This window comes from Mya arenaria, chromosome 1 (assembly GCF_026914265.1).
Source record: "Mya arenaria isolate MELC-2E11 chromosome 1, ASM2691426v1".
Classification (NCBI taxonomy): Eukaryota; Metazoa; Mollusca; class Bivalvia; order Myida; family Myidae; genus Mya; species Mya arenaria.
Window position 1 is genome coordinate 32397258 of NC_069122.1, and position 22000 is coordinate 32419257.

The following is a 22000-nucleotide window of genomic DNA, read 5'->3' on the forward strand; positions in this document are numbered from 1 at the left end:
TCTTGTATCAACTGAGTAAATGTAATATTGCGTTTTATGTGAAACAATATCTTAATTTTGCCAACAATTAACACAATGTCTTCGTACTTTTTGAAAGGCCTCATGTATTTGTTTTATCTTATGTCATAGTCAAATGACGTAAACAAACTATGACTGCTAAGAGTTAACTTACTTTTCAATTACTTTCGATTGACATTAAACGAATCTGTGCATCAATGTTGATCATGTTATATATGGTTGAATACAAATATTCAAATTCCTGGTAAGGGTTTTTGAAATCATTACCCGTTACGATTTCCTTATAGATACAAACTATATTTCTTCTGCGTCGCCATGATATTTTTTTGGAAAACATCCAAGCAATATTCCCTTTGACCGAATAATTTGAAGCTTGTCGGAGAGAAATCGAATACAAGTCATGAGCTTTGTCATTAAAAGAGACCCTGGTCTGTTTCTATAACCTTTTGTCAAAGGACAACCTAAAACTGGTCTTCAATTTATTGGGAAATGGAAGCGATCAGACCAACTATTAACATAGCACCCATCAAAGCGTAAAGCGTCTTGTGAGTATTTTTACTGTTGCATGCAAGTGTTTATTAAGTGCGCTAGTTAGGATATTAGTTAAGTTATGTTTTCTCCGACACATTTTCATTGAAAAATACTGCACAAGGCCGCCTTGTTTTTACATTATATAACAATTGTAATGCTTAGTAGATTCTATGACCTAGAGCATCCAAACAAACCTTATTTCTTGTCCGCTCCTAACGCATAACTGTTAAACCATTTGATTGTTTTCGGTATATTTTGGTGCTTGTTTTTGGTATATTTTGGTGCACATGCTCATTATGTCAAGACGGCGTGCAGAGTAGATAGTCAAAAAGACACGTCGCTTCGAAGGCAAAGACAACTTTATGTGTCAATGGCGTATAGGGTATATGTCTTACACTTGATTTCATTTTTAATTTGCCAAACCGCTAACCACATCGAAATGATGGTCATATCGTATTTCCTGCCGAAGCTCTTTAGAGTCGATTTCACAAACGAAACACTAGTTCATTAACCTTAAACCGATGGATGAATTCCTAACAAATGTTAATTCTATTTTAGAGCCGGTCTTGACCTTTCTTCATTTACTTATAGCTACATACATGTCATAAATGTGTTCTTTTTAAAGAATTTATCAGAGATCATATTATTTTTTCTCATTAATGACGACAAAGCCGTGTCTGAGTTATCAATAATAAAATAGACGCATATTTCCTTATTATCCATGAGAAGATAGAACAATAAATAATTTTACTCCGATTTACCATTTGCATTTAAGACGATGCATTCATGCAATAAATTAACCTGGGAAGAAACTGATATATCCCATATTAGAATGGCATTCTAGTCTTCAGATAACTTTTTCTGATGCAATTTATATTGGAATCTCAGTTTGTGCAAAATCACAGGTTATAATAATTATGGGTCATACTTGTGTTTGAATATAAATTGTCAGAATCTGTTTAATAACAGATGTCAAGTGATGTTTGTTATGAAGTTATGGCCCATTTTCAAAGACAGAGTTTACACTTCCTGTGTATAGGCGTCGTATAGAGTGTGTGTCTCGTTTATAATAGCTCTGGCTCTGTCATATGTTGTGCAACTCGGAGGTTTGCTTCATATCATTCACCATTTGTCTTGGACTAAAATAAATAATTAAAAGAGTAACCAAATTGTTTTTTTTTCTTTTATTGAACATTTATGACAGCTCGAGGAATTCCACAGATAATGTTTTAAAGACAAGTAAAATAGTAACAAATTTAACATTCATCTTACATCTTTCGAAGTATAGATCCAAATGCATAATTGACACTTGATGAGAAATACACAAAATAAACATGATCTGAAATTAACTGTTTACAGTTTATAATAATGCACTTCTTACACATAAAAGAACTCAAGTCTGTATTGAACAATCCTTCGGCTTTAATTATTCTGACATCATAGAGAAACTGTCACGTGACCATTTATCGGTGTAGTGAATTCTTGCGTGGTACTACTAACACTGAGTGGCATGTAACTCTTGTTAGAATGTTCATCACATTTTGTACTTCGTCTCGCAGCAGATGTGTATGACGTAATTTGCGTTGCAGAAAACATGCTGTTTTTACAATGACGATGTTTTGATGACGTACCCCGGTTTATGTGAGATGAAATGCATTTCGTCAAGTGCGTATATACCTCGCCGTTGAAAAAGCAGAAAATTAACGCCACAGTCGCTCCCTGTAATTATGATATAATCATATTTGTGTTTCGTTCGTTCAAAAACTATTACAAATCAAAACAGTACATTTGTTGAATTTAGGCTTATTATCTGAATTCATTTTAGTACAATATTTAACTATAATTACAAATGGCTCAGCCACGAGTAAACATTAAATCTTCTTTGATCACAAATGAAATGAACAGTAATTTCAATTAACAGTGATCTGACACCAGATGCAAGAATTTATATGATGTTTTATACTAAATTTAGTTAAAAAGGTCAAGTCAATTTGGTGTTAATAAGACAATGATAATTAACATAGGGACGTTGAGTTACGTCTTGTAAAATCAAATAAAACCTGCACGGTAACCATTTTTTTTGTTATAAAAAATGTTAAACTTCGATACAATAGGGATATTATCAATTTGATATGTTCACTGCAGTAAAAATGACAGCAGCGACAAAAACACGATATTTCAACGAAAAACATTTAGAAATGCACACAATTATGATTGTGTATATTATCAATGAAGTCTAATCAATATTGGAATGTAATCAAAATAAATACTACCTTTTGAAGATATACGCTATCATTCATGTCAATAATTTCATCCTTGACCTTACAGACATGTTTCATAAAATTGGCCAGATACATCAACAGAAGTGATCGAGATAGTTTGCCAATTGTAAAAATATCTGGATGTTGATTGTTTACTTGTACTTCATTGTTTGATTTTGAAATTTTAACTCTAATGTACATACAATATCACAATTTTGTAACAAATTACGCATTAATGTATAAAAGTTATCTTCCATGACTGTAACGTCTCGAAATAAAGTTAATTCTGTACAAGTACCTGTGTATTTTGAATAACCTTCTGCAGTATCTCATATGCAAACGACATCGTGGTTCCCGGCTGGGGTCTGTATATCACGAGGAACTGTTGGAGACCAAACAAAGGCACTAATACAAACGTCGCTTTTAACGCTTTCCTGTAAGTATAATGCATTTATAAGTATATGTAAATGCATATGTTTTTATACGTTAAAACAGTCTAATAACAGTTTTTTTATTTATTGTTGTCCGTTTGTGTGGTACGTTTATCTCAAGTTTACACCAGGCGAAGAGTTTAGCCAGTCACAAGGAGCTGTTTTATTGATTTTTTTTTATTATTTCAGCGAAATGTCTAGGGTCCTTCAAGCATATATTCTAATGAGACAGTCATAGGCGTACGCGATCTTACTTGTGCTTGAATATTGAAATGAAGGTCAAAACAAAAAAAAAATATTTGAAAAATTGAACTGTTGACGTTTTATTATAAAAATATTATGATAAATGCTATTTTAATGTCCATTCAGCATAATTTAATGGAACTTGAGTTAATGTCATTTTCATCCAAATTTATTTTACACACATTTTCACTTTTTTCGATTTCCTGCTTGCATATAAAATCCTGTATTGTTCCAAACTGTATGGATTCTTTTCATTATATTCAATGCATTTACTAGGACCTGATCAAATGACAAACATACATAATACTTAATTGTTGAACTGGCTTTTGGTTGATAATTGTCCCAGTAGAATATAATTATACTCGGGATAAGACACTCGAGCAATCATTTTTCTCACTGGAGCAATGAACCGAATGTTATGGTCTTAATTAGTTAATTTGATAAATGAAGACAGCAATGCACTTCCCATTTGTATAACACCCATGTAACATGCAAATAGAGTATATATAAGATAAGTAAAAATGCATTATATAATAATACGCAAATGTACCATAAGGACTCACTGGAATTACCTGTAATTACTCGGCTCATTTGGATGAATTTGCAATTTCGAGCATAATATTTTCAATATATTCGCCAGGAAGAGGACATTTGCCTGAAACGATATAGAGAATCATTAAATGATAATGAACTATGGCAGGTTTATTCAGTTTAAGGCTTCTGTTTAGTTTAGGCAAAAAGGCGTACCGTTGTAACCGTCTATAAATAAAAGTTATCTGTATATTTTTTTTTCAAATGTTACTTACCCCGATACAAAGAAGATTGGGTGTGTAGAGTAACCATTCATATGGGCCTATGTTGTGTACCCAGCAACTGAACGAAATATAATAATATAATGTCGATACAATACAACAGGGACAAACTGAGTCCCTCAACCTACTGTTGTACTGCTTAGGGTCACACAAACTTAATGAAATCGGATGGAAGTTTTATTTTGTTTTTATGTTATTAAAAAGCAGTTTTCCATAAACACAACTTTTAGATTCAGAAAATGTTACTTGATTGAACTTGAATATATTCTTAATTTATTTAATCAAGTAAGAAGTACAGCGGAAAAAGGCAATACAACTGCATGTTCCTGGAATAATTATTGTTTTAAAACATTACCTCGAATTATATTCCTGTTTTGTAGCTCTGACAATAGAGTAGACCAGCGATGGAATCCAGGCACCAACTAAGACGAAAAAGATGTGCTATTATAATACATCTAAAACTTTGCTTATCAATGACAAGTTTTAATCCTTTAGTTTATAATAATTTGAGTTTTAATACATAATTGAAAACAATTGTTCTTCGTTTTTTTTGTAATATTACGAAATTTGTTGTTTTGTTCGCTGAACAAAATGATCCACATATTATTAGGTAGCATTTTTGTAAACGTTACGTTAAAAACATTTAAAAGCCACGCATGCTTGTTGTCTTCCGCTTACCCCAACCAAACACATAGTATGGTATGAGCGTCTTTGGTGGAGAGAAGGCGTGGACGATTAGCCGATTGAGATAGAGACCCTCAGAAAACATCCAAAAGAAGTTTGCCGTGCTTACGTACCGTGTCAGTACGTACAGTAGCTTACAGCTCGCCTGAAATAGAGGACAAACCCTTTTTTCAATGTATGATTTACCACATAATGTGATTATACATGGCAGTTACAAAGAAGCAAATCCAAGTTGTATAGATCTACAGTCGATTATTAGTTTTGTATTGCTTGCATTGATATATTCTTTAAGAACAAAACATTCCGTAATTGCCTTATCATTTTATTTCATTCATTGGCCTTACACAATGCAGGTTTTAAGTTTAAATTTGGATGATAATTGTATAGTTTTCATTTTTCCTGTTCGAAAAATGTATGTTTATTTCATAGTTCGTGAATCGTTTCGTATGTGAACTGTACAAGTAGTCTAGCCTGCAAAAATAATTGAAAGGATACAATCGAAACGAAAGTTTCTCTATGGTGACAAAGATGTATGTGTTTTGTGGCCGTTAGTATTGTATTAGTTGTATCGCTCCTCAATATGATATAAGGCTGAATCATTGAACATTTATAGTAACCCATTAAAATTAAAACGACAAGCTGACTGACATTCTTGTAACAACTATTAAAAATAGGCGGCTGTTATTTTTATGGATTGGTTAAGGAATATATTATACATGTCATTCTTAAGTTTTACGAAGTACACATACCTGGCTTACGAAGTGTACAAAAAATAGAAAAACGTCCACGCACTAACCCAAGTATTGTATCTAAGTATCTCTGTTGTCTGGTGACACCATACAATTTTGGTATCACCTTCTTAATGATTACGGATTAATAAAAGGTAAAACTAATGTCGGTAAATAAATTAAAAATAAACATTTAGCATGGTGTGTATTTTTTCTTTAATGTACTTGAAATCGGGCGTGAACTGGTTTGCTTAGCAATCTTTTAACGCCCAAAAGCATTTTTTCTTTCTGTATCGTTTTATATGCTAAATACATTAAACACGTATAATCGCGTCAAAGTGTATATGATCATTCAAACAATATTTCCGCAATAGAACCCTATCTTGATTTTTACAATATAGAAAATTAGCTTCTAGTTTGCAAAAAGCAACAACACCTCTTGCTCTTTGCATTCTGATTGTTTTATATATAATAAATATCACAAGTTCATATTAAAATTGACATGATTGGATAACTTTTTATTTATGAATATTAAGAAAGCAAGGACATGCGTTGGAAGGTAACAGCAATTGCAGAGAATGGTTTTAACGAATGAGTATGTACGTTTGCTGATTAATTGGCAAGTTGAAGTGAATTTGATCGAATGATATAGCTCAGTGTTTGATGTTACTTTGCATACTTAACTACAGTAACTAACTTAACAGGATGTAATATATCTATAGAATGAATGTTACTTTAACAAATACACTTGGATTTGGTTTATTGCTTTATAAATAATAAATGTGTTTTTTTAAATGTGCTGACCGTATGTTCTTGCTCTAACCATTTAACCCTTTCATAGGATAGAGAAAAATATACGGTCACCTGGCATTCATGCGTCATACAACTGTTTATTTGATAATGTAGAATTCTTGTGTGACATCCAAAACATGTGTTGTCTACCGTTAGGGGTTTGCTATAAAAACATAATAATCGCAGAGTTGCATCAATTCAATGTTAAATGTAAACCATAAAGGAGACGTTTTAAAAGTATCCCAGCTTAATTAAATTGCTCACAGAATTTCGGTGCATCACCGTGCTTGTCCGTTCGTTCTGCAGACGGTCCAGGTAAACAGCGCCGTCCCATGTGACCGTTATTACAGAAGAGAATATGAAGGAGAGAAAGAGGCAGAGATGTAGCTTTATCCTCTTCTGAACCCGCAGCTGCCTGCAAATTAGATAAACTAAGCTTGATTAATTCATCGGAAAAAGGGAAATGTTATCGAATTAATTCTTTTTTTTATCATCGAACTGTTGGTTTTAACAAACTCTTCGAACCAATGCTTACTAAAATATCAACATTCACTGGCATAAGAATACATGATAGGCTTGAAACACGTTATAAGATAGTTGGTGGAAAAATTACATCTCTTACAACTGGACAGTCAATTGTTATTTTTAAGTTCATTTGAAACGTTTACCATTTTCTCAGTTAAAATTATGTCAAAATATGATTGTGCATGCCCTGTCGTATAATAGGACACGTTGATAGATATATTATGTTTTTGTTCTATGTCAATATGATTTATGAACGTCTTTTCATTATCGAAATATAACCTTGGTTCATGATTTGTCGCTGACAAAACAAGCTGCAGGCAAGCGATTAGAACTCTTTTACACATTCATTTTGCAAAAACGCAATCCAAATAGCGAATGTGACATTTTGAAAGTGAAATGGAACAATACATCAGTGAATTTCATTATTATGTAAGAATCGATAGTTTTATTTAGTTTTCAATCGGTCAAAAGCTCTATTATATATCTTGATGCCGAGGAAAGTGGCCCGTCTTGGTATAAGAAGAAGCAGACTGAGTAGGTTACACATCAGCGCATCATACACCGATGTCTGAAAGGTAGATAACATACCTGATGCCGAGGAAGATGGCGCAGGCTGGTATTAAGAGAAGCAGACTGAGGATGTTACACGCCAGGGCAACATATACAACCGTGTGGTAGTCCTTTGAATAAAACAAACATATAGTACAGCCGTTTTACACTGGTCAGATTGCAAATTGCAAAACAACTGTTTCCGTATGTGTCGGTATACTACTTTGCCGACGTCAATTCGAAATGTAATATCACATGTTTTAATGTAATGTGACCATAGAAAGAACTTTTTTTCTTGTTTGCTTACACCCCAAATATAATTATATTAGTCAATCATTTTGCCATAACTATGAAGTCTAGAACTTAATACACACATGTCATGTGTCTTTCCGTCGCTAACTAATGGTATATAGTTTGCTTATGAACTATTGAATAGCAATAACTTGTCGAAAATGTGTTATAAAGAAAACGGATTTTTAAGTAGGAAAGCATTTTGTGACTTAGAGTACGAACGGTCTAGCGGGTCAGGAGTACGCCTTTAACCAAGAGTCGAAGGTTCGAACACCAGGGGTACTGTTCCATAGCCTACCAAAATGCTCTTCAGTACCGGCCTACATCCAGTAAACATACACGAGCTTGTTTCTATAAGCTATCTGCTTTAGTCTCATTTTAGCTAAGACAATAAACTAAACTAATGCAATACCTGTTTCGTTACACAGGTTGTGTAGTTTGTCCATTCCGAGCCTGTCAGCGGGTTCACCCACCATGTACCATTCTCTGTACAGTCTTTGTATGCGTACGCTGTAAATATAGACACTTCATTTGTTGTTTTTTATAAAACACTGCACTTGCTTAAGAATATTTTAGTAAAAAGGAAGGATAAAAATGACGCGTAAAAATGAAGCACTGGTGTTAATAAATGTGCATTAAATTGTTACGTGGCTTATTATAAACAACATTGTAACGGTAAAAAAATGCAATTGTCTAAATCCTAAAAAACAACATGTTTATATTTTAACGCTTATTCCATTTTATCTAAAGAATGGAAACAATAAAATTGCTATATGCAATGTCCAGAATTAAATGACAAGTGAGAAATAGCAATGCTCCGATAAAATATCAAATATTTTCCAATTATACAATTTGAATTACAAGAATGACATTATTTACGATTTTGTTGTGTTTTGTAATTTGGAACAGTTAAATACTTCCAGATCAAATAAAAGCACAAAGACAATGAAAATATGTACTGCTTATGACTGTTTTGTCATCGAAATGATAGTTTGTTTTTGGGTCGCCAAACTCCAAAATGTGGTAGTTGTCCAGGTCTTCCGATTACACCTCACATAATTTTAAAGTTTGAAATGAAACTATGTTAATAACGCTGTTATCCATAAATAGTTCAAACGGGATCTGATGTATTTGCTGACAAGGGAAGATTTCTCTATCGTGAATATAAACAAGCCTTATTGACGGCACGTAGATCAGGAAAGCCTGAACCCTAGCAAATCACCGACGATTACGTTTCAGAGTTAAGTGGCAGTTTATTGTTATTGCTCTTTAAAACAGACTGGCTAAATGGTTTGAACTGTAAACTGATGGACAGTAATTACTGCCTTAAACTTGTTGTTTTTGTTAAAACATACGTTCATGTGTACTGACCTTTTACTGAAGATGTATACACCGACCGTTCCGAGGGAGTATTCTTAACACTCATTGATATGTGTTTAGCTGCCTATGTATTCTGTTTTTACTGTTTTGAGAGTATGCGTGTCTCTCTTGTAGTGTCGACTAAGCCTTAACAATGTGCGTCTTAAGAGTTTTTTTGTATTTTGGATGCTTGGCTTGACTATGTATTTGCCATTTTTCAATTGAACAATTATTGTTGAATCTTATTCACTCTGCATAGTCTTCGAAGTATAATCTTGTTTATGATTGGGTGTTTAAGTGTATTTTCTAAGTCAATTTTGAATTTTAGACGGTCTTTAGCAATTTCTGTTTGTTAAACATAAACTTGTTTTAATTTAATATTAATTGCGAACACTTATTATATATAGGTGTACCTACTTTTTTTTTAGCAGATCGTAACCGATGTGCTATTCAAAATTTATAACGGGGCCTAGCCTATAACAATTATGCTATGTTAACCTGAAAAATAAATCTAGTGGCCAAAATCCGAACACGATTCTGTATAAATGCTCAAGGTTAAGGCCTAAACATACACTAAACGAGATAGACACATTGTCATAACACAACCTACAGCAGATAGTCTCTATTTTTATTTCTTTTGTTATTAAGTTTCCTTAAGTTAATGCATACTTTGATAGGATTTACCTTTTACGTTTTTTTATTCAGAATTGTTAGGAAAAAAGTGAGGTTTGTTTACGTAAACTGGTTTAAACCCCCAGTAAATTTACATTTTACTGACCGTTCCAAGGCGGTACCTAACAATCCTTGATAAACATACCTAGTTCTTTTTATATAGTATATATGCACTGCGCTGTTTGTGGAGTTTTGTGCTGTTGTACCATGTTTCTTGTTTTTGATTTTTATGTTTTTGTGTTCTATGTCTTTGGAGTTTACCCTGTGTAATTAAACGGGCTTTATGTTTAAACTTTTTGCTACTAAGCTTGTTTCTGTAGTTTTTCACATATTATGTCATCTATAGACAGACTAAACAGGTATTAAAATGAATTTATAGCAATAAAGCTGATGTTGCAAAGCCAAATATTATATAAATTCCTCATCAAATTTAGAAAATTAGCGTAAAACCGCAAACCGAAAAAGTATCTGAAGGCGGAGTTATTCGAGACTGACATGTTTTAGCTGCATTTATTTAGATGCATTTTTTATGTTACCAAACCTTTTATCATCAAATAGACGAATATTCTTCCATGAAAATATAAAAACTGATAACATGTTTTTCAGTGTTTCAATCTTACACTATTCCCCGAGATTTAAATGCAGTTTATTTATTATTTATGTATTAAGCTGGCTGGTAATAAATATAACTGCTGTGCAGTAACGTATTGTATTGCACATGGGTGATGTAATACATTGAACTGCTGTAGGTAAGATCTTGTATTGAAAACTGCTGATGTTATTAATTTAACTGCTGTTAAGTAATGTACTGTACGAAATATCCTTATTTTACACAAGTAATTATATATCAAGAGATAAAAATAAAAGCCAAACTTTTTTGTCTTATCTTAAAATAAAGAATTGTATTTAAACTTTTATAATTTATTTCAGATTGTATTCAAAATACTGATATTTGATTGGGATTTTTACGTTATGGATTGATAGTTTTTTAAAATATAATTTAGATAAGGCCAATGACATTGAAAACGAACACTTGTAGCGAACATAATTTCTTTATAAGCTTCTAAGTGTCTTCTCACCTTTGTTTATGTATTAAACGGATTGCACTAGATGTTTTACTGATTACATCACCGTCACCACCAAGATATATTAGTTTTGATACATATCTTTAACTTTTGTTAAAACCCCTGGATGATTTCTGATATCAATGCAACTTGACGATGTTATTTAGGTTCAGAATGAACCAAAAAGGATTTACATATCCGTTAATTTCATACGAAAACAAAAATGCTTTGGAACTACATGCAACTTTTCTGTTTATCTTAAAGATTTTGCCAAAGGGGCCGTCCTTGCAATGCACTTTATTATTTTGGAATCATTTTAAGGTAAAACAATTCTTCCTCAAGTTTGTTAAAATGTCTAACTATAGCTGTATATAGAGAATACTATTCTACTGTTGTTGATTGAGTAAGTTTGGGCCGAATTCAGAACATCCACTCTCACTCACACTCTAACCACATTCCCGTAAGGGACACTCAAGTGATCACTTGAGTGAAATAAGGGGAGTGACACTCAAGTGATCTGTTCGTATTCACACGCCTCGCTAACACTCTACTTCATCAAGTGACCAATACAGTACAAATACATGTATGTTTTCATGATCATAGCGGATTATCTGTTTGACTATAATGATTTTTACAGTAAACATATGTTTATTTGCGATTTGAGTACCTTTTTGGTTGATATGGCGACAAACAAATGACAATAATTGTTATTCTGAAACTTAACATTTTAAAACATTTGGTTGATAAAAATAAAATTGTAAATAACTGTTGCAAAATGCGTTTAAATGCGTGTTTTTGTTGTTGTTGTTTTAAATATGTAGCCGTTTTACAATGTATCACATGATTTAAATATGTATTGGTATATAATCTTTCTTTTGTAGGCTGCATAAAGTTGTCTTTGACGTTTGAAAAAACGTATGAAAGTTGAAAACACTTAATTAAAAATAGCACATTGATAAAATTAACGAATGAACCTACCTCATATGGGGAAATTACACCTCGGAGTGAAAAACAACTTAAGAAATGTAGGGGAAATTGGATGAAGATGACGGTAATAATAATAATAATGATGATGATGATGATGATGATGATGATGATGATGATGATGATCTAGGCTGGACAATACATATCAATTCTCTGACCACGCTTTGAAATGAACATGAACATTGCGTAAAACCGTGAACATAAAGTCTAGCGGCCTAGAGGCGTATAGTTAGCGGCCTAGCGGCCTAGCTGCTTCAAGTGCCTAGCGGCCTAAAATTGTTGCATATCTCAAAACATTTTATATGAGTTTTTTCAAAAACAATGATTAATTAAATATATTCATAAATCCACATCCTTTAGCGAATATCAGTATTTCCTCCTTTTAGGGCAGCTGCTGGATTGAGTTTTTGGGAATTGTAGGCCACTTGGCCGCTTACTACACGCCACTAGGCCGATGGAATGCTTGATCGACTCAAGTGTGATGAATTTTGCATAGAAGAACATTATTTTAGCATTGTTTTAGAGGAAAACTCATATAAGCATGCTTTGATGTGGAAAACAATTTAAGACCGCTATGATTATGTACGAATAAAAAAGATTGATTTATCATATTTCCCAATTAAACACATGAACAATAACAATAACTTTGAAATAGAGAACAAATTTAGGCCGCTAGTCCGCCAAGTTAACACCGCTAGGCCGCTAACTTCATGCCGCTAGGCTGCTAACTTCGCGTATATTTAGCTGCATGTTCTTGCAGCAATCAATGAAACGCAACAATCAAGTTCAAAATAATTTCGAAACAAAACAAATATATGATTGGCGCATCTTTTTGAAAAATTGATTTTATAGAAGGCAACGTTTTTGAAGCACATGTACTTCAATGGATTCTCCCGGTCTCTTGAATATGTTCTGGGAATGAGAAATCCCTTATTTGTTCCACAATCTGATAAATTTCACCTTTTCTACTTGTCATGTACATTTATCCCTCACACTCATTTAATCCCTATTCACAACCAATCCTCGAGGGCTGTTCAAGTGGCCTAGCAGAGCACTCACAAATGTCCCACTCACGCAAAACACTTGAGTCTCACTCACACCTGTGAATACGGATATACTTTTCACTCGAAAATATCTGGACCGTTTTGTGATTACAGAGGATTAACTCTTTGAGTGTGAGTGAGAGTGGTTGTTCTGAATTCGGCCCTTTATCTGGCAAGGCGGAGGAATTTATCGGGTGAGCCGAAGGCGAACCCGATAACATCCGCAGCCGAGCCAGATAAACTTTCTCCATCCACGGCACTAACCTAGTATTTTATTTATCCTATTACTTTGTTTAATTAAACACTATAAATACCCTTACAGTTATTAAGTATCTTAAAAAGTAAGGGGGACAACTGTTTTTTCTCTGTTAACGTCAGTACACTCGGTATCTTTGTTTAAATCGCCCACAAAATAGTTATCAACACTGTTCAACTTTTTTCAATACGTTTATATTCAAAGTCATTGCATTTGAATACGTCAATATCAATAAACATAAAAAAGCTTTTAAAAGTGCATAAACATGGATCAGTCTCTAAACATTATCTGATGAAGTAACAATTATTCCAGTACACAGGTCATGATTCAAGATCACAAATGTTTACCAACAATCGCCAAATGTTAAATGGATTTAATTCATGTTGATAGTGCTGGATGTTCAGAATGAATGAATGAGATTTTGTCATTCACCACAGTAATTAACTATAGCTGAATGCTGCACAGTTTTCAGCATTTGCGGGTGGGGTAAGATTTTCACATCACATGTAGATTTTCTGGTCGATTGTTTTGCCAGTGTCAATATTATGCAGAGTGATGGGACTTTATAGGCGAGTGATAGTTGAGGTCGGTTGTTAGCGGTCTATTGATAAGATACTGAAACAGGTTTGTGCTTTTCCTCTGACACTACAGAATATAGAAAAGATGTTCGTTTTCGTGGTCACATGACCACCTGACTGTAGATAAACATCACGTGGTCTACTATCCTAATAAACTAAAATTTACACGGCACCTTGTTATTGGACCGATTTGTATGCAAGTGACAGGATAAATAGTAAATACGAGCCTTGTGGATGAATTCAATAATGAACTAGGAGAGAACTTTATTTCAGGAGTTGACCTGCTCGTTTTAATTCGCCTGTAAAATTAATGTGCCACTGGAATAAATTAAATCACTCAGGCATGACTAACAATTCAATGTGCCACTAAAATGAATGAAATCAATCAGGCATGACTAACAATAATATATAACATCATTATATTGAATACGACCACTGGATGATATTTAATGTTGAAAAAGAAGAAGAAATACTTGGCTTTCCTGATGATTATGCTTTTATGATATTATTAGATTAGCACTTATGTCTTCTTAAGTAGTTTTAACAATATAATGTATATTAAATAGGGACATTTAGTAATGGATAATTAATAACGTAAAGTAAATATAGTACAAAATACAAAAGCTTAAAGCAAAAATAGTTTTTTTCTAAAATATTCAAACCATAATTCGGTTATGAATAAGTTGACATTGGTTTATGGTTTATACTAATATTACATATTCTGATTAACACTAAAAGCCTTCAGTAGCATACATTAATACTCCTTCAGGTCCTGCCATATTATACAATTGTCTGAGAGTCATCGAACCCACAACATTTAATTAGTTTATAATGTGATATTAAGTCGATGTTTAAGAATGATATAAGGGAAATAATACTACATGTATTTACCACACATAAGAGCATTCGTTTTGAAAGAATCACCCGCTATAATAGGGAATAACTCTAGTTAAAGAGGACAAGCACTAGCTCTCCAGTAACATTTTGCGTACATGTAAGTCCTCTGAAATCTTTATTTTAGACAGATCTCATATGCTTCCCCTTAATTTACTTTAATAAGTTAATGTGTATAATACTGCAGCATGCAGAAACCTCAGTGTTCCCTTAACCATATGTTTTATTGAAGAAATATTATTGTTTATTAAACCGTGATCTCATCAGAATCAGATCGGCTCAATGTTTATGATGTGTCGATGGGTAGAGGTACGTCGGTGTGTGTACAGTATGTTTATAATGTAAACGATTCTTCAACCAACTTTTTATCATTTTTTAAAGATATGATTATTTAACGAGATGCTTATTTTATTAGAATACAATTCCGGGCGTTAAAGTCTTTAAACTTCCGAGTAGAGGTGGTTTGATAAATATTAAATAAATAGTGGTTCTTAGCTCCGATATATATATAATATATATGTGTCCTTGTCCCTGATACTAAATGTTAGGAATCAAGTTGAATTACTTGATAAATCTTGACTAAACAGATCATGTACCTAATTTATTTCTATCCATGAGTAAATGGCGGTATAACGAAGACAGACATAATTAACCCGGCTATCAAGCCAATAATTTATGACCGAAGATTGATTTACATTTCATTAATTCAGTTAACAATTCATATTGACATTTTTATAGTTGATTGAAGTCATTTTGAATAAATGATAAAAAGGATTATAATTAGAATAAACTCTTGTAGCAAAAATGCTAATAGCTTAAGATATTGTAACCAAATATGGAATGCTAATAAGAGATAACGTATGGATTAATACGAATATGCTAGGTTCAACTAATACTATCATGATGTTTATGCACACATAAGCATGTCCGCCGAGTGTGTTTTTTTTTCAAAAAGCCCGAACAATACGCATCCCCACCACGAACGAGACATAACAAACAACATAGGTATAAGTACTGTATTGGTTTCATTCAATATATTAATATGCGACGACGCCTGTTAAAAGAGCACCATAGGTGGAAAAGTCGCACGTTTTGTTTTTAACGGAATCCGAATCAGTACTATCTTGGGGGCATTTTAGTAGAAAAGAAAATCAGAATATTTCAACTGTGTGCGTTGCTTTAGCAATTTTCGCTTAACCAGGGTACATGAAAAATAACATGAAATTGCTTGAAAAATTAAGAAACTTATCAACCTTAATATCAAATGATGTTTCGCATTAATTTTACAACTAATCTTTTAAAAACAAACTCAAATATTTGAAGAAAAAATATCTAAAAATGCCATGACAACAAAAAACCACATTCATCAACGAAAAAATGTTGCTCTGGAAACTGATTTCTAAAACCATTATAAACTAAACAACTAAAAGTGTTCTGGTTGCAAAACTTGCAGATAAAATAGTGTTATTTTAGTATAATATGTCATGGAATGGTACAACAACGTCTACGATATAAGTTACGAAAAACTTTATCAAAAAGATGTTTTGTATTACTTTAACTTATAACTTTTACATCAACATCACTATACAAACTCGAATGATTTTATTACAGAAATAATTAAAACTAGCTTGTTATAACAAAATAATATGAGCATAAACAATGCATAAATTATAACTGATATTCAAAACAAGTACTTTAAAATCAAATTGATTAATTGCAGGTCCATATTCAAATTGCTATAAAATGTTCAAGATGTTCGAAAAGGTTGCAATGGTTTATAATTTTGAGTAAATGTTGAATTTCGCAACGTTGCAATGCTTTAGCATTCAGATACTATTTAATCATATAGCATGGTTTTATGAGAATTTATATTTTAGAAGATATATGTGTTTGGAAACACTCTTTATTTACTTTTTATCAAAGTGTTCTTTTATGCCATAGTAACAATATTAAAAAGTAGTATTTCACTTATGCGCTAATTAGGGTTTAAGCCAGGATTTGAAAGAGCAGAGTGCTGCAGAAGAGGGTGAAATTGCAAGTTGTATCGGTCAATGAAGAACTTTACCATTATGCATATGACAAAAAATGTAAGACATGGTGTAATTAAACTTATATTAAGTAACAATTTCCAAAACTATAAGACAAATATATATATTTAAAGTTATAGTATAAGTTTTAATCGGAACTAATCGGATACATCTCATTATCTAAAGCGAATTCTCTATGAAGGCAGAAGGGTGCACTTGCTGCTTTCCATGAGGGCAGAATGATGCTACCAAAAATGGACAGAGTGCAGCACTTTTCAATAACATTGTAGTTAAAGCTTTACCTTGTTGCGGTTGCTAATTGTAGATGCATTATAACCACAACATAGGGTGATAAAACAGTTAACTTCATTTACTGTAATAAACTTTCATCATTAATATTTAATTTCAGCAAAATTGATTTCATCAATCAAGTTGAATTAAGTAATATCTTAAAACAATAAAGGACAGAATTGTTCTAAGATTACCACTAAAAGATAAAACAAACCACATACAAACATACACATTTACTCCCCTAATGACCAAACAATGGGTTAAACGGATTCAACTTTACTATTGTATAGTTAAAATCATGGTAAAATTTTGTTTTGTTTAATTATCAACCTTTAATATATCAAATCATAATAGAAGTGACATTATTGTGTATTTCAAAATTATGATACATGCAATAAAAATAATATTGGCTAATCAATATAAATTAAACATGGCAATAATCTCGATTTTTATATATTAATTGCACTAACACATATTTGCATCCTAATGATAAATGACTTGCAATTGCCTGATATATTAAACAGAATTGGTCACTGAAGACATCGGTCAAGGTGGACCGCCGAGTGTTATCAGTAGTTGGTGTTCACCAGGTCAGGGCAATATAAGGTTAAGAAAATTAATATTTAACAACTCATTAAAGCTCCATTGTATTATTTAGCTTAAAATATTAATGAAGGAGACTTTAACAAATTATATTTAAATATGTTTCATTATTTAGGCTAATTTCGTTGATAAAGAAAAAAAGGTAATTCAAAACATGACTCGAACAGTCATGAAATGATTTGAATAAAAATAAAAGAACTATATTGTATTGCTCTATTGCATGCGTTTATGTGTGAGGTGGAAATTAAAGTCTGTTAACCCTAATGCAGTGGGACATAGAACAATGAAGTAACAGTAAGATGGCATGAAGTAAATTCTTAATGATTAAACATGGGTAGAGTGAGCGTAGCGAACGAGCCTTTTTAAATCATTAAACTATTATTTCACGTCATCGTACTTAGAATAAAACCTAATTGTCTGATCAACTATCAAAACAAAATCTGATGCATGGAGTTTCTATCGGATGATTTGCAGTAGGTGGACCTTAAAAAACACGCGAAAGACTAATAAGGCTAGTTCTTAATACAAATCTACACACTCATTGTAGTCTAAGAAAACGTATTTGACACTCACTGGTAAAACACATCTGTTCTCATGGTGCAAGATTAAAACGTATAATTGTCATTTACGCAAATATATTTCAAAGGTATACAAAATAGCCTTGTCTGATTGAGTAATGTAAAGTACTTGTAGAACAAATTCCAAATGTGTACTATTACGTAAATCATTGTTTAAAGAATGTTATGCACCAGTCAATTGTAACCACGCCCCTCCCCCAGGTCCGGGGAATAGCCGGGACTTTGAATTTCAGTCCAGCCAACCCCGGGTAAAATCCCCGCCCTGCGGGGACGAACTGATGGTTAAACCCCGGCCAAATGCCCCCGCACCCCAGAGACTCTATATGGACCCAATCTCCGCTAAATTTGGCGCTATGACAAAACCACCGCTGTCACCCGGCCCTGCGGGGGCACCTGGAAAGTAGAAACACGGCCCTTTTCCCCGGCTAACCCCGGTATACCCCCGAACCTGGGGGGCCGTGGTTACAATTGACTGGTGCATTACCAAAAACATGTCTTTGTGAGTTTCAGGGTAAGGAGTTTTAACATGTTTATATTTAGCAAAAGAAACATACATCAATTAGAACTTACCAGATGTAGATCCATGTTCTATGTAGCTGGGACAGGACAGCTGTACTTGAGTAGAGGGTAGGACGTCGTCAAAGCAACTGAACCCGTCCCAAGTGCGTGGACAGAACACACCGGAAGTGACGTTACTCAGCGGGGTGCTTAACTGGTTTTGACAGCATCTTACTGCTGCCTGGCAGCAGTCCACCCATCGCGTGCAATCGTCATGGTCAAGAGAACTGCAGATGACATCACGATAATTTTCGTCTTTGACGTCAGCTAATACGGAAAAGTTCGCTGAGTAGTGTGTCCGCGCATTTACCGTAGGAACAAGCATCCACGGTTTCTCAGTTAAAGGTGTTAATTTATTTCCCGTGTGAAAAAGATATTTATAACACATAGAACATGAGAACACATTAAATATGTTCACTGGTAGCTCAAAAAACCTGTCCCTACAAATTCCTTCTGTATATTCCATTTCGATCAACACAATATAACAGCAACGTTTTTAAATATCAATCACTACATAAGCGTAAGGCCAGATCAATACTGGTCCATGACACACAATACATCCAATAGGTATTAATTTGTTCTTTAAGAATATTAAAGTTTGTTAAACCAGCATTTTGTTTTCATTTGAACTAGCGATGAAACGCGTAAAGGGGTACTTATTTGTTTAACCGATACATGTTTGTTGATTTAGATACATTTATTTAAAGCTTCATTATCGAAAAGGTATAATCCAAAGGTAAAAAGATGCTTCACCTTACATCGACCGCTTGCCTGTGAACAATTATGCATAGGTGATTAACATGTCTACCTTCTTAAATTAACATATTCATTCCACGTCCTCAATTACTTAAACAAGTTTGCAAAATGATCATTCAATAGCAAACAACTTCATGTATGCATCAAGGAATTATTCCTAGTTTTAAACCCTTCAGCATAAATGCGCTATGCCACAAAATCGCGTGTTTATTAGCTTATCGGCATTCATCACTTATACATTTAAGATAACACGTCCAAACTCGGATGCTGTTTATTCATTCGATAGTTGTGCACAGTAAGTTTTAGCGTAACACTTGTAATTATACAGCGGTCATACCTGAACAGATGCTCTTAAATTGAATAGGAATAACAGTGTCTCGCCACTAACAATATATGTGAAACAAATGTTATCTATGATCAGTCACGACCCGTGGTTCAACTAGCAAATTTAAGAGCTAGTTTCGTTATAGTTATTTCAATTATATGAATGTTAGTATCAGCGTAATGTTCCACCTAATTACATCCTATAACATCATATTACGCACCATTGATTATATAACTGATTTTAGAAATTTAAAAAAAAAGAAGTTTTGTTTTCATCAAGCAAATAGGCGAATAAATCAGGGAATAGTACTGAATTGTATTAAATATGACGGTTTAAAATGGCTAAATGTAAATCAGCAGTGTAAATACCATCTGATCTCATATTAAGTAAATAAAATTGTCATCATTAATATGGAAACTAGATAATCGATGTTGATTTTATTGATATATGTCAATTTACTTTTCAATTATCCGAGAGACATGCATTCTGCACGTGCGTGAACATCCACAAATTCATAAATGATTGTCACAACGTGCTCATTTCAGTCTATAAATGATTTAATAATCCATTACCGTATCGTCACATTTTCGTTCAGTTGTCCCCTTGCCTTGTGCTTTAATAATTCTATGTTGCTACCTCAAGCAGATGACAATCCGACTGGTTCACAGAACCGATTAAGCATGCAGGAGAAATGAGAAAATATTTGGCCAATACATTTCTCTCTCTGAAATCGCCAATAATAGTTGTTGGCTAGCAAGATGCAGCAGACGATCACCCTCACTTACATCGTGTTCGTAACGAGAGCAAAACGAGATTGCCTGAGCATTTCTAATGTCTCTGAAAAAAGAGAAGTTTGATTTGCTCATTGAAAAAAATGATAGAAAACTCGAGTTTAAATTCAATTAGCGATTTTGTTTTGTTGGTAGTGTACAAAGTCATTGTATACATAAAGTATATATGTATGTTGGAAAATATCTGTGACTCAACCTCAGAAAAGTTAAATTGTGATGTCGTTGTTGTACTGCTTTTGTAGGAGGAATTATTGTAGAAGCTGATGAATGTATTACAAATAATAATTTCTACAATCAAGCAAAATCAGTCATATAATATACATTTTAAAGCAGTTATGAATTCAACTTTATAAGCCTGAGCATGAAAGTCATATTTAAGACGTTAATGAGTACGACACAGGCTAATTTAAACTACCAGACTCTTACATGTCATTTTGTATCGAGTTTCCATAAGTACGATGCAATATATTCTTTGTGATGACTTAACACACAGTTCAAGTAAACGTGCTCAAAACAAATCTCAACTAATCATAGCCACTCACATATTCTATCAACTTAGATGGTTCCTGGACGAGTAGAAAACTTGTTTTCGTGAATTAAAGCCCTCAAAATTATATCAAATTGTAATGAAAGTAAATAACCTTTTTATTTAAAGAGAACTAACCGAATAATTTCAACGACATTTCAGTTTGCCTGCGCATGCAGAAAATAACTCAAACATTTATAGTTCAATGCGCATTTCTTCTCATTTATGTTTAAAACATTGATAAAAAGTACGCTATGGATTGATGTTATATTTATTGACGATAAGCTTGGTAATACAACATAGATTATTCACCTAAACTTGCCTGTTAAAATGTCATATCTTGCAGATAAGTTCCTTTCATGTAGCCCTTTTAGATAAGATAATTACTATTTATAAGACTTGTTAAATATTTATATCATTTATATCTTTGCTACTTATTTATTAATTGTAATAAATTTACCTAACAGTCGGCATGGAACATGTTAATACACAAATATTATCAAAATGAAATGAGATTATGATGTGTGAATAATAATGATGGGCATGTTGCCTGCATTTCCAAATAAATAATTTACTATTTAGTACCTGATTTTACATCATTAGAGGACGTACAATTCAATTATCGAAATATAGTTTTTAATAAGTATTGTTAACTCTCGTTTAAAAAGTCCTGAAACTTTGGCGGTACCTTGATAAACAGACCTAGCATACCCTTTTATATATAGTATGTATGCACTGTGCTATTTGCGGACTTTTGTGCTGTTCTTCCATGTTTCTTGTTTGTGATTTTTGTTTTTGTGTTCTATATCTTTGGCGTTTACCCTGTGCCA

General features: G+C 33.0%; 1 protein-coding gene across 1 annotated transcript; it reads right to left on the reverse strand.

The window, feature by feature from the left end:
• Window positions 1–1659: 1659 nt before the first annotated feature.
• On the reverse strand, window positions 1660–19238 carry LOC128226484 (calcitonin gene-related peptide type 1 receptor-like). The gene is made up of 11 exons (XM_052936378.1): window positions 18785–19238; window positions 8278–8375; window positions 7614–7705; window positions 6765–6915; window positions 4975–5125; window positions 4652–4718; window positions 4291–4357; window positions 4057–4139; window positions 3109–3244; window positions 2181–2268; window positions 1660–1688 (listed from the first exon to the last, which is right to left on the reverse strand). The coding sequence occupies exons 1-11, from the start codon at window positions 19236–19238 to the stop codon at window positions 1672–1674; spliced, it is 1404 nt and encodes a 467-aa protein (XP_052792338.1). The 3' UTR covers window positions 1660–1671.
• Window positions 19239–22000: the final 2762 nt, after the last annotated feature.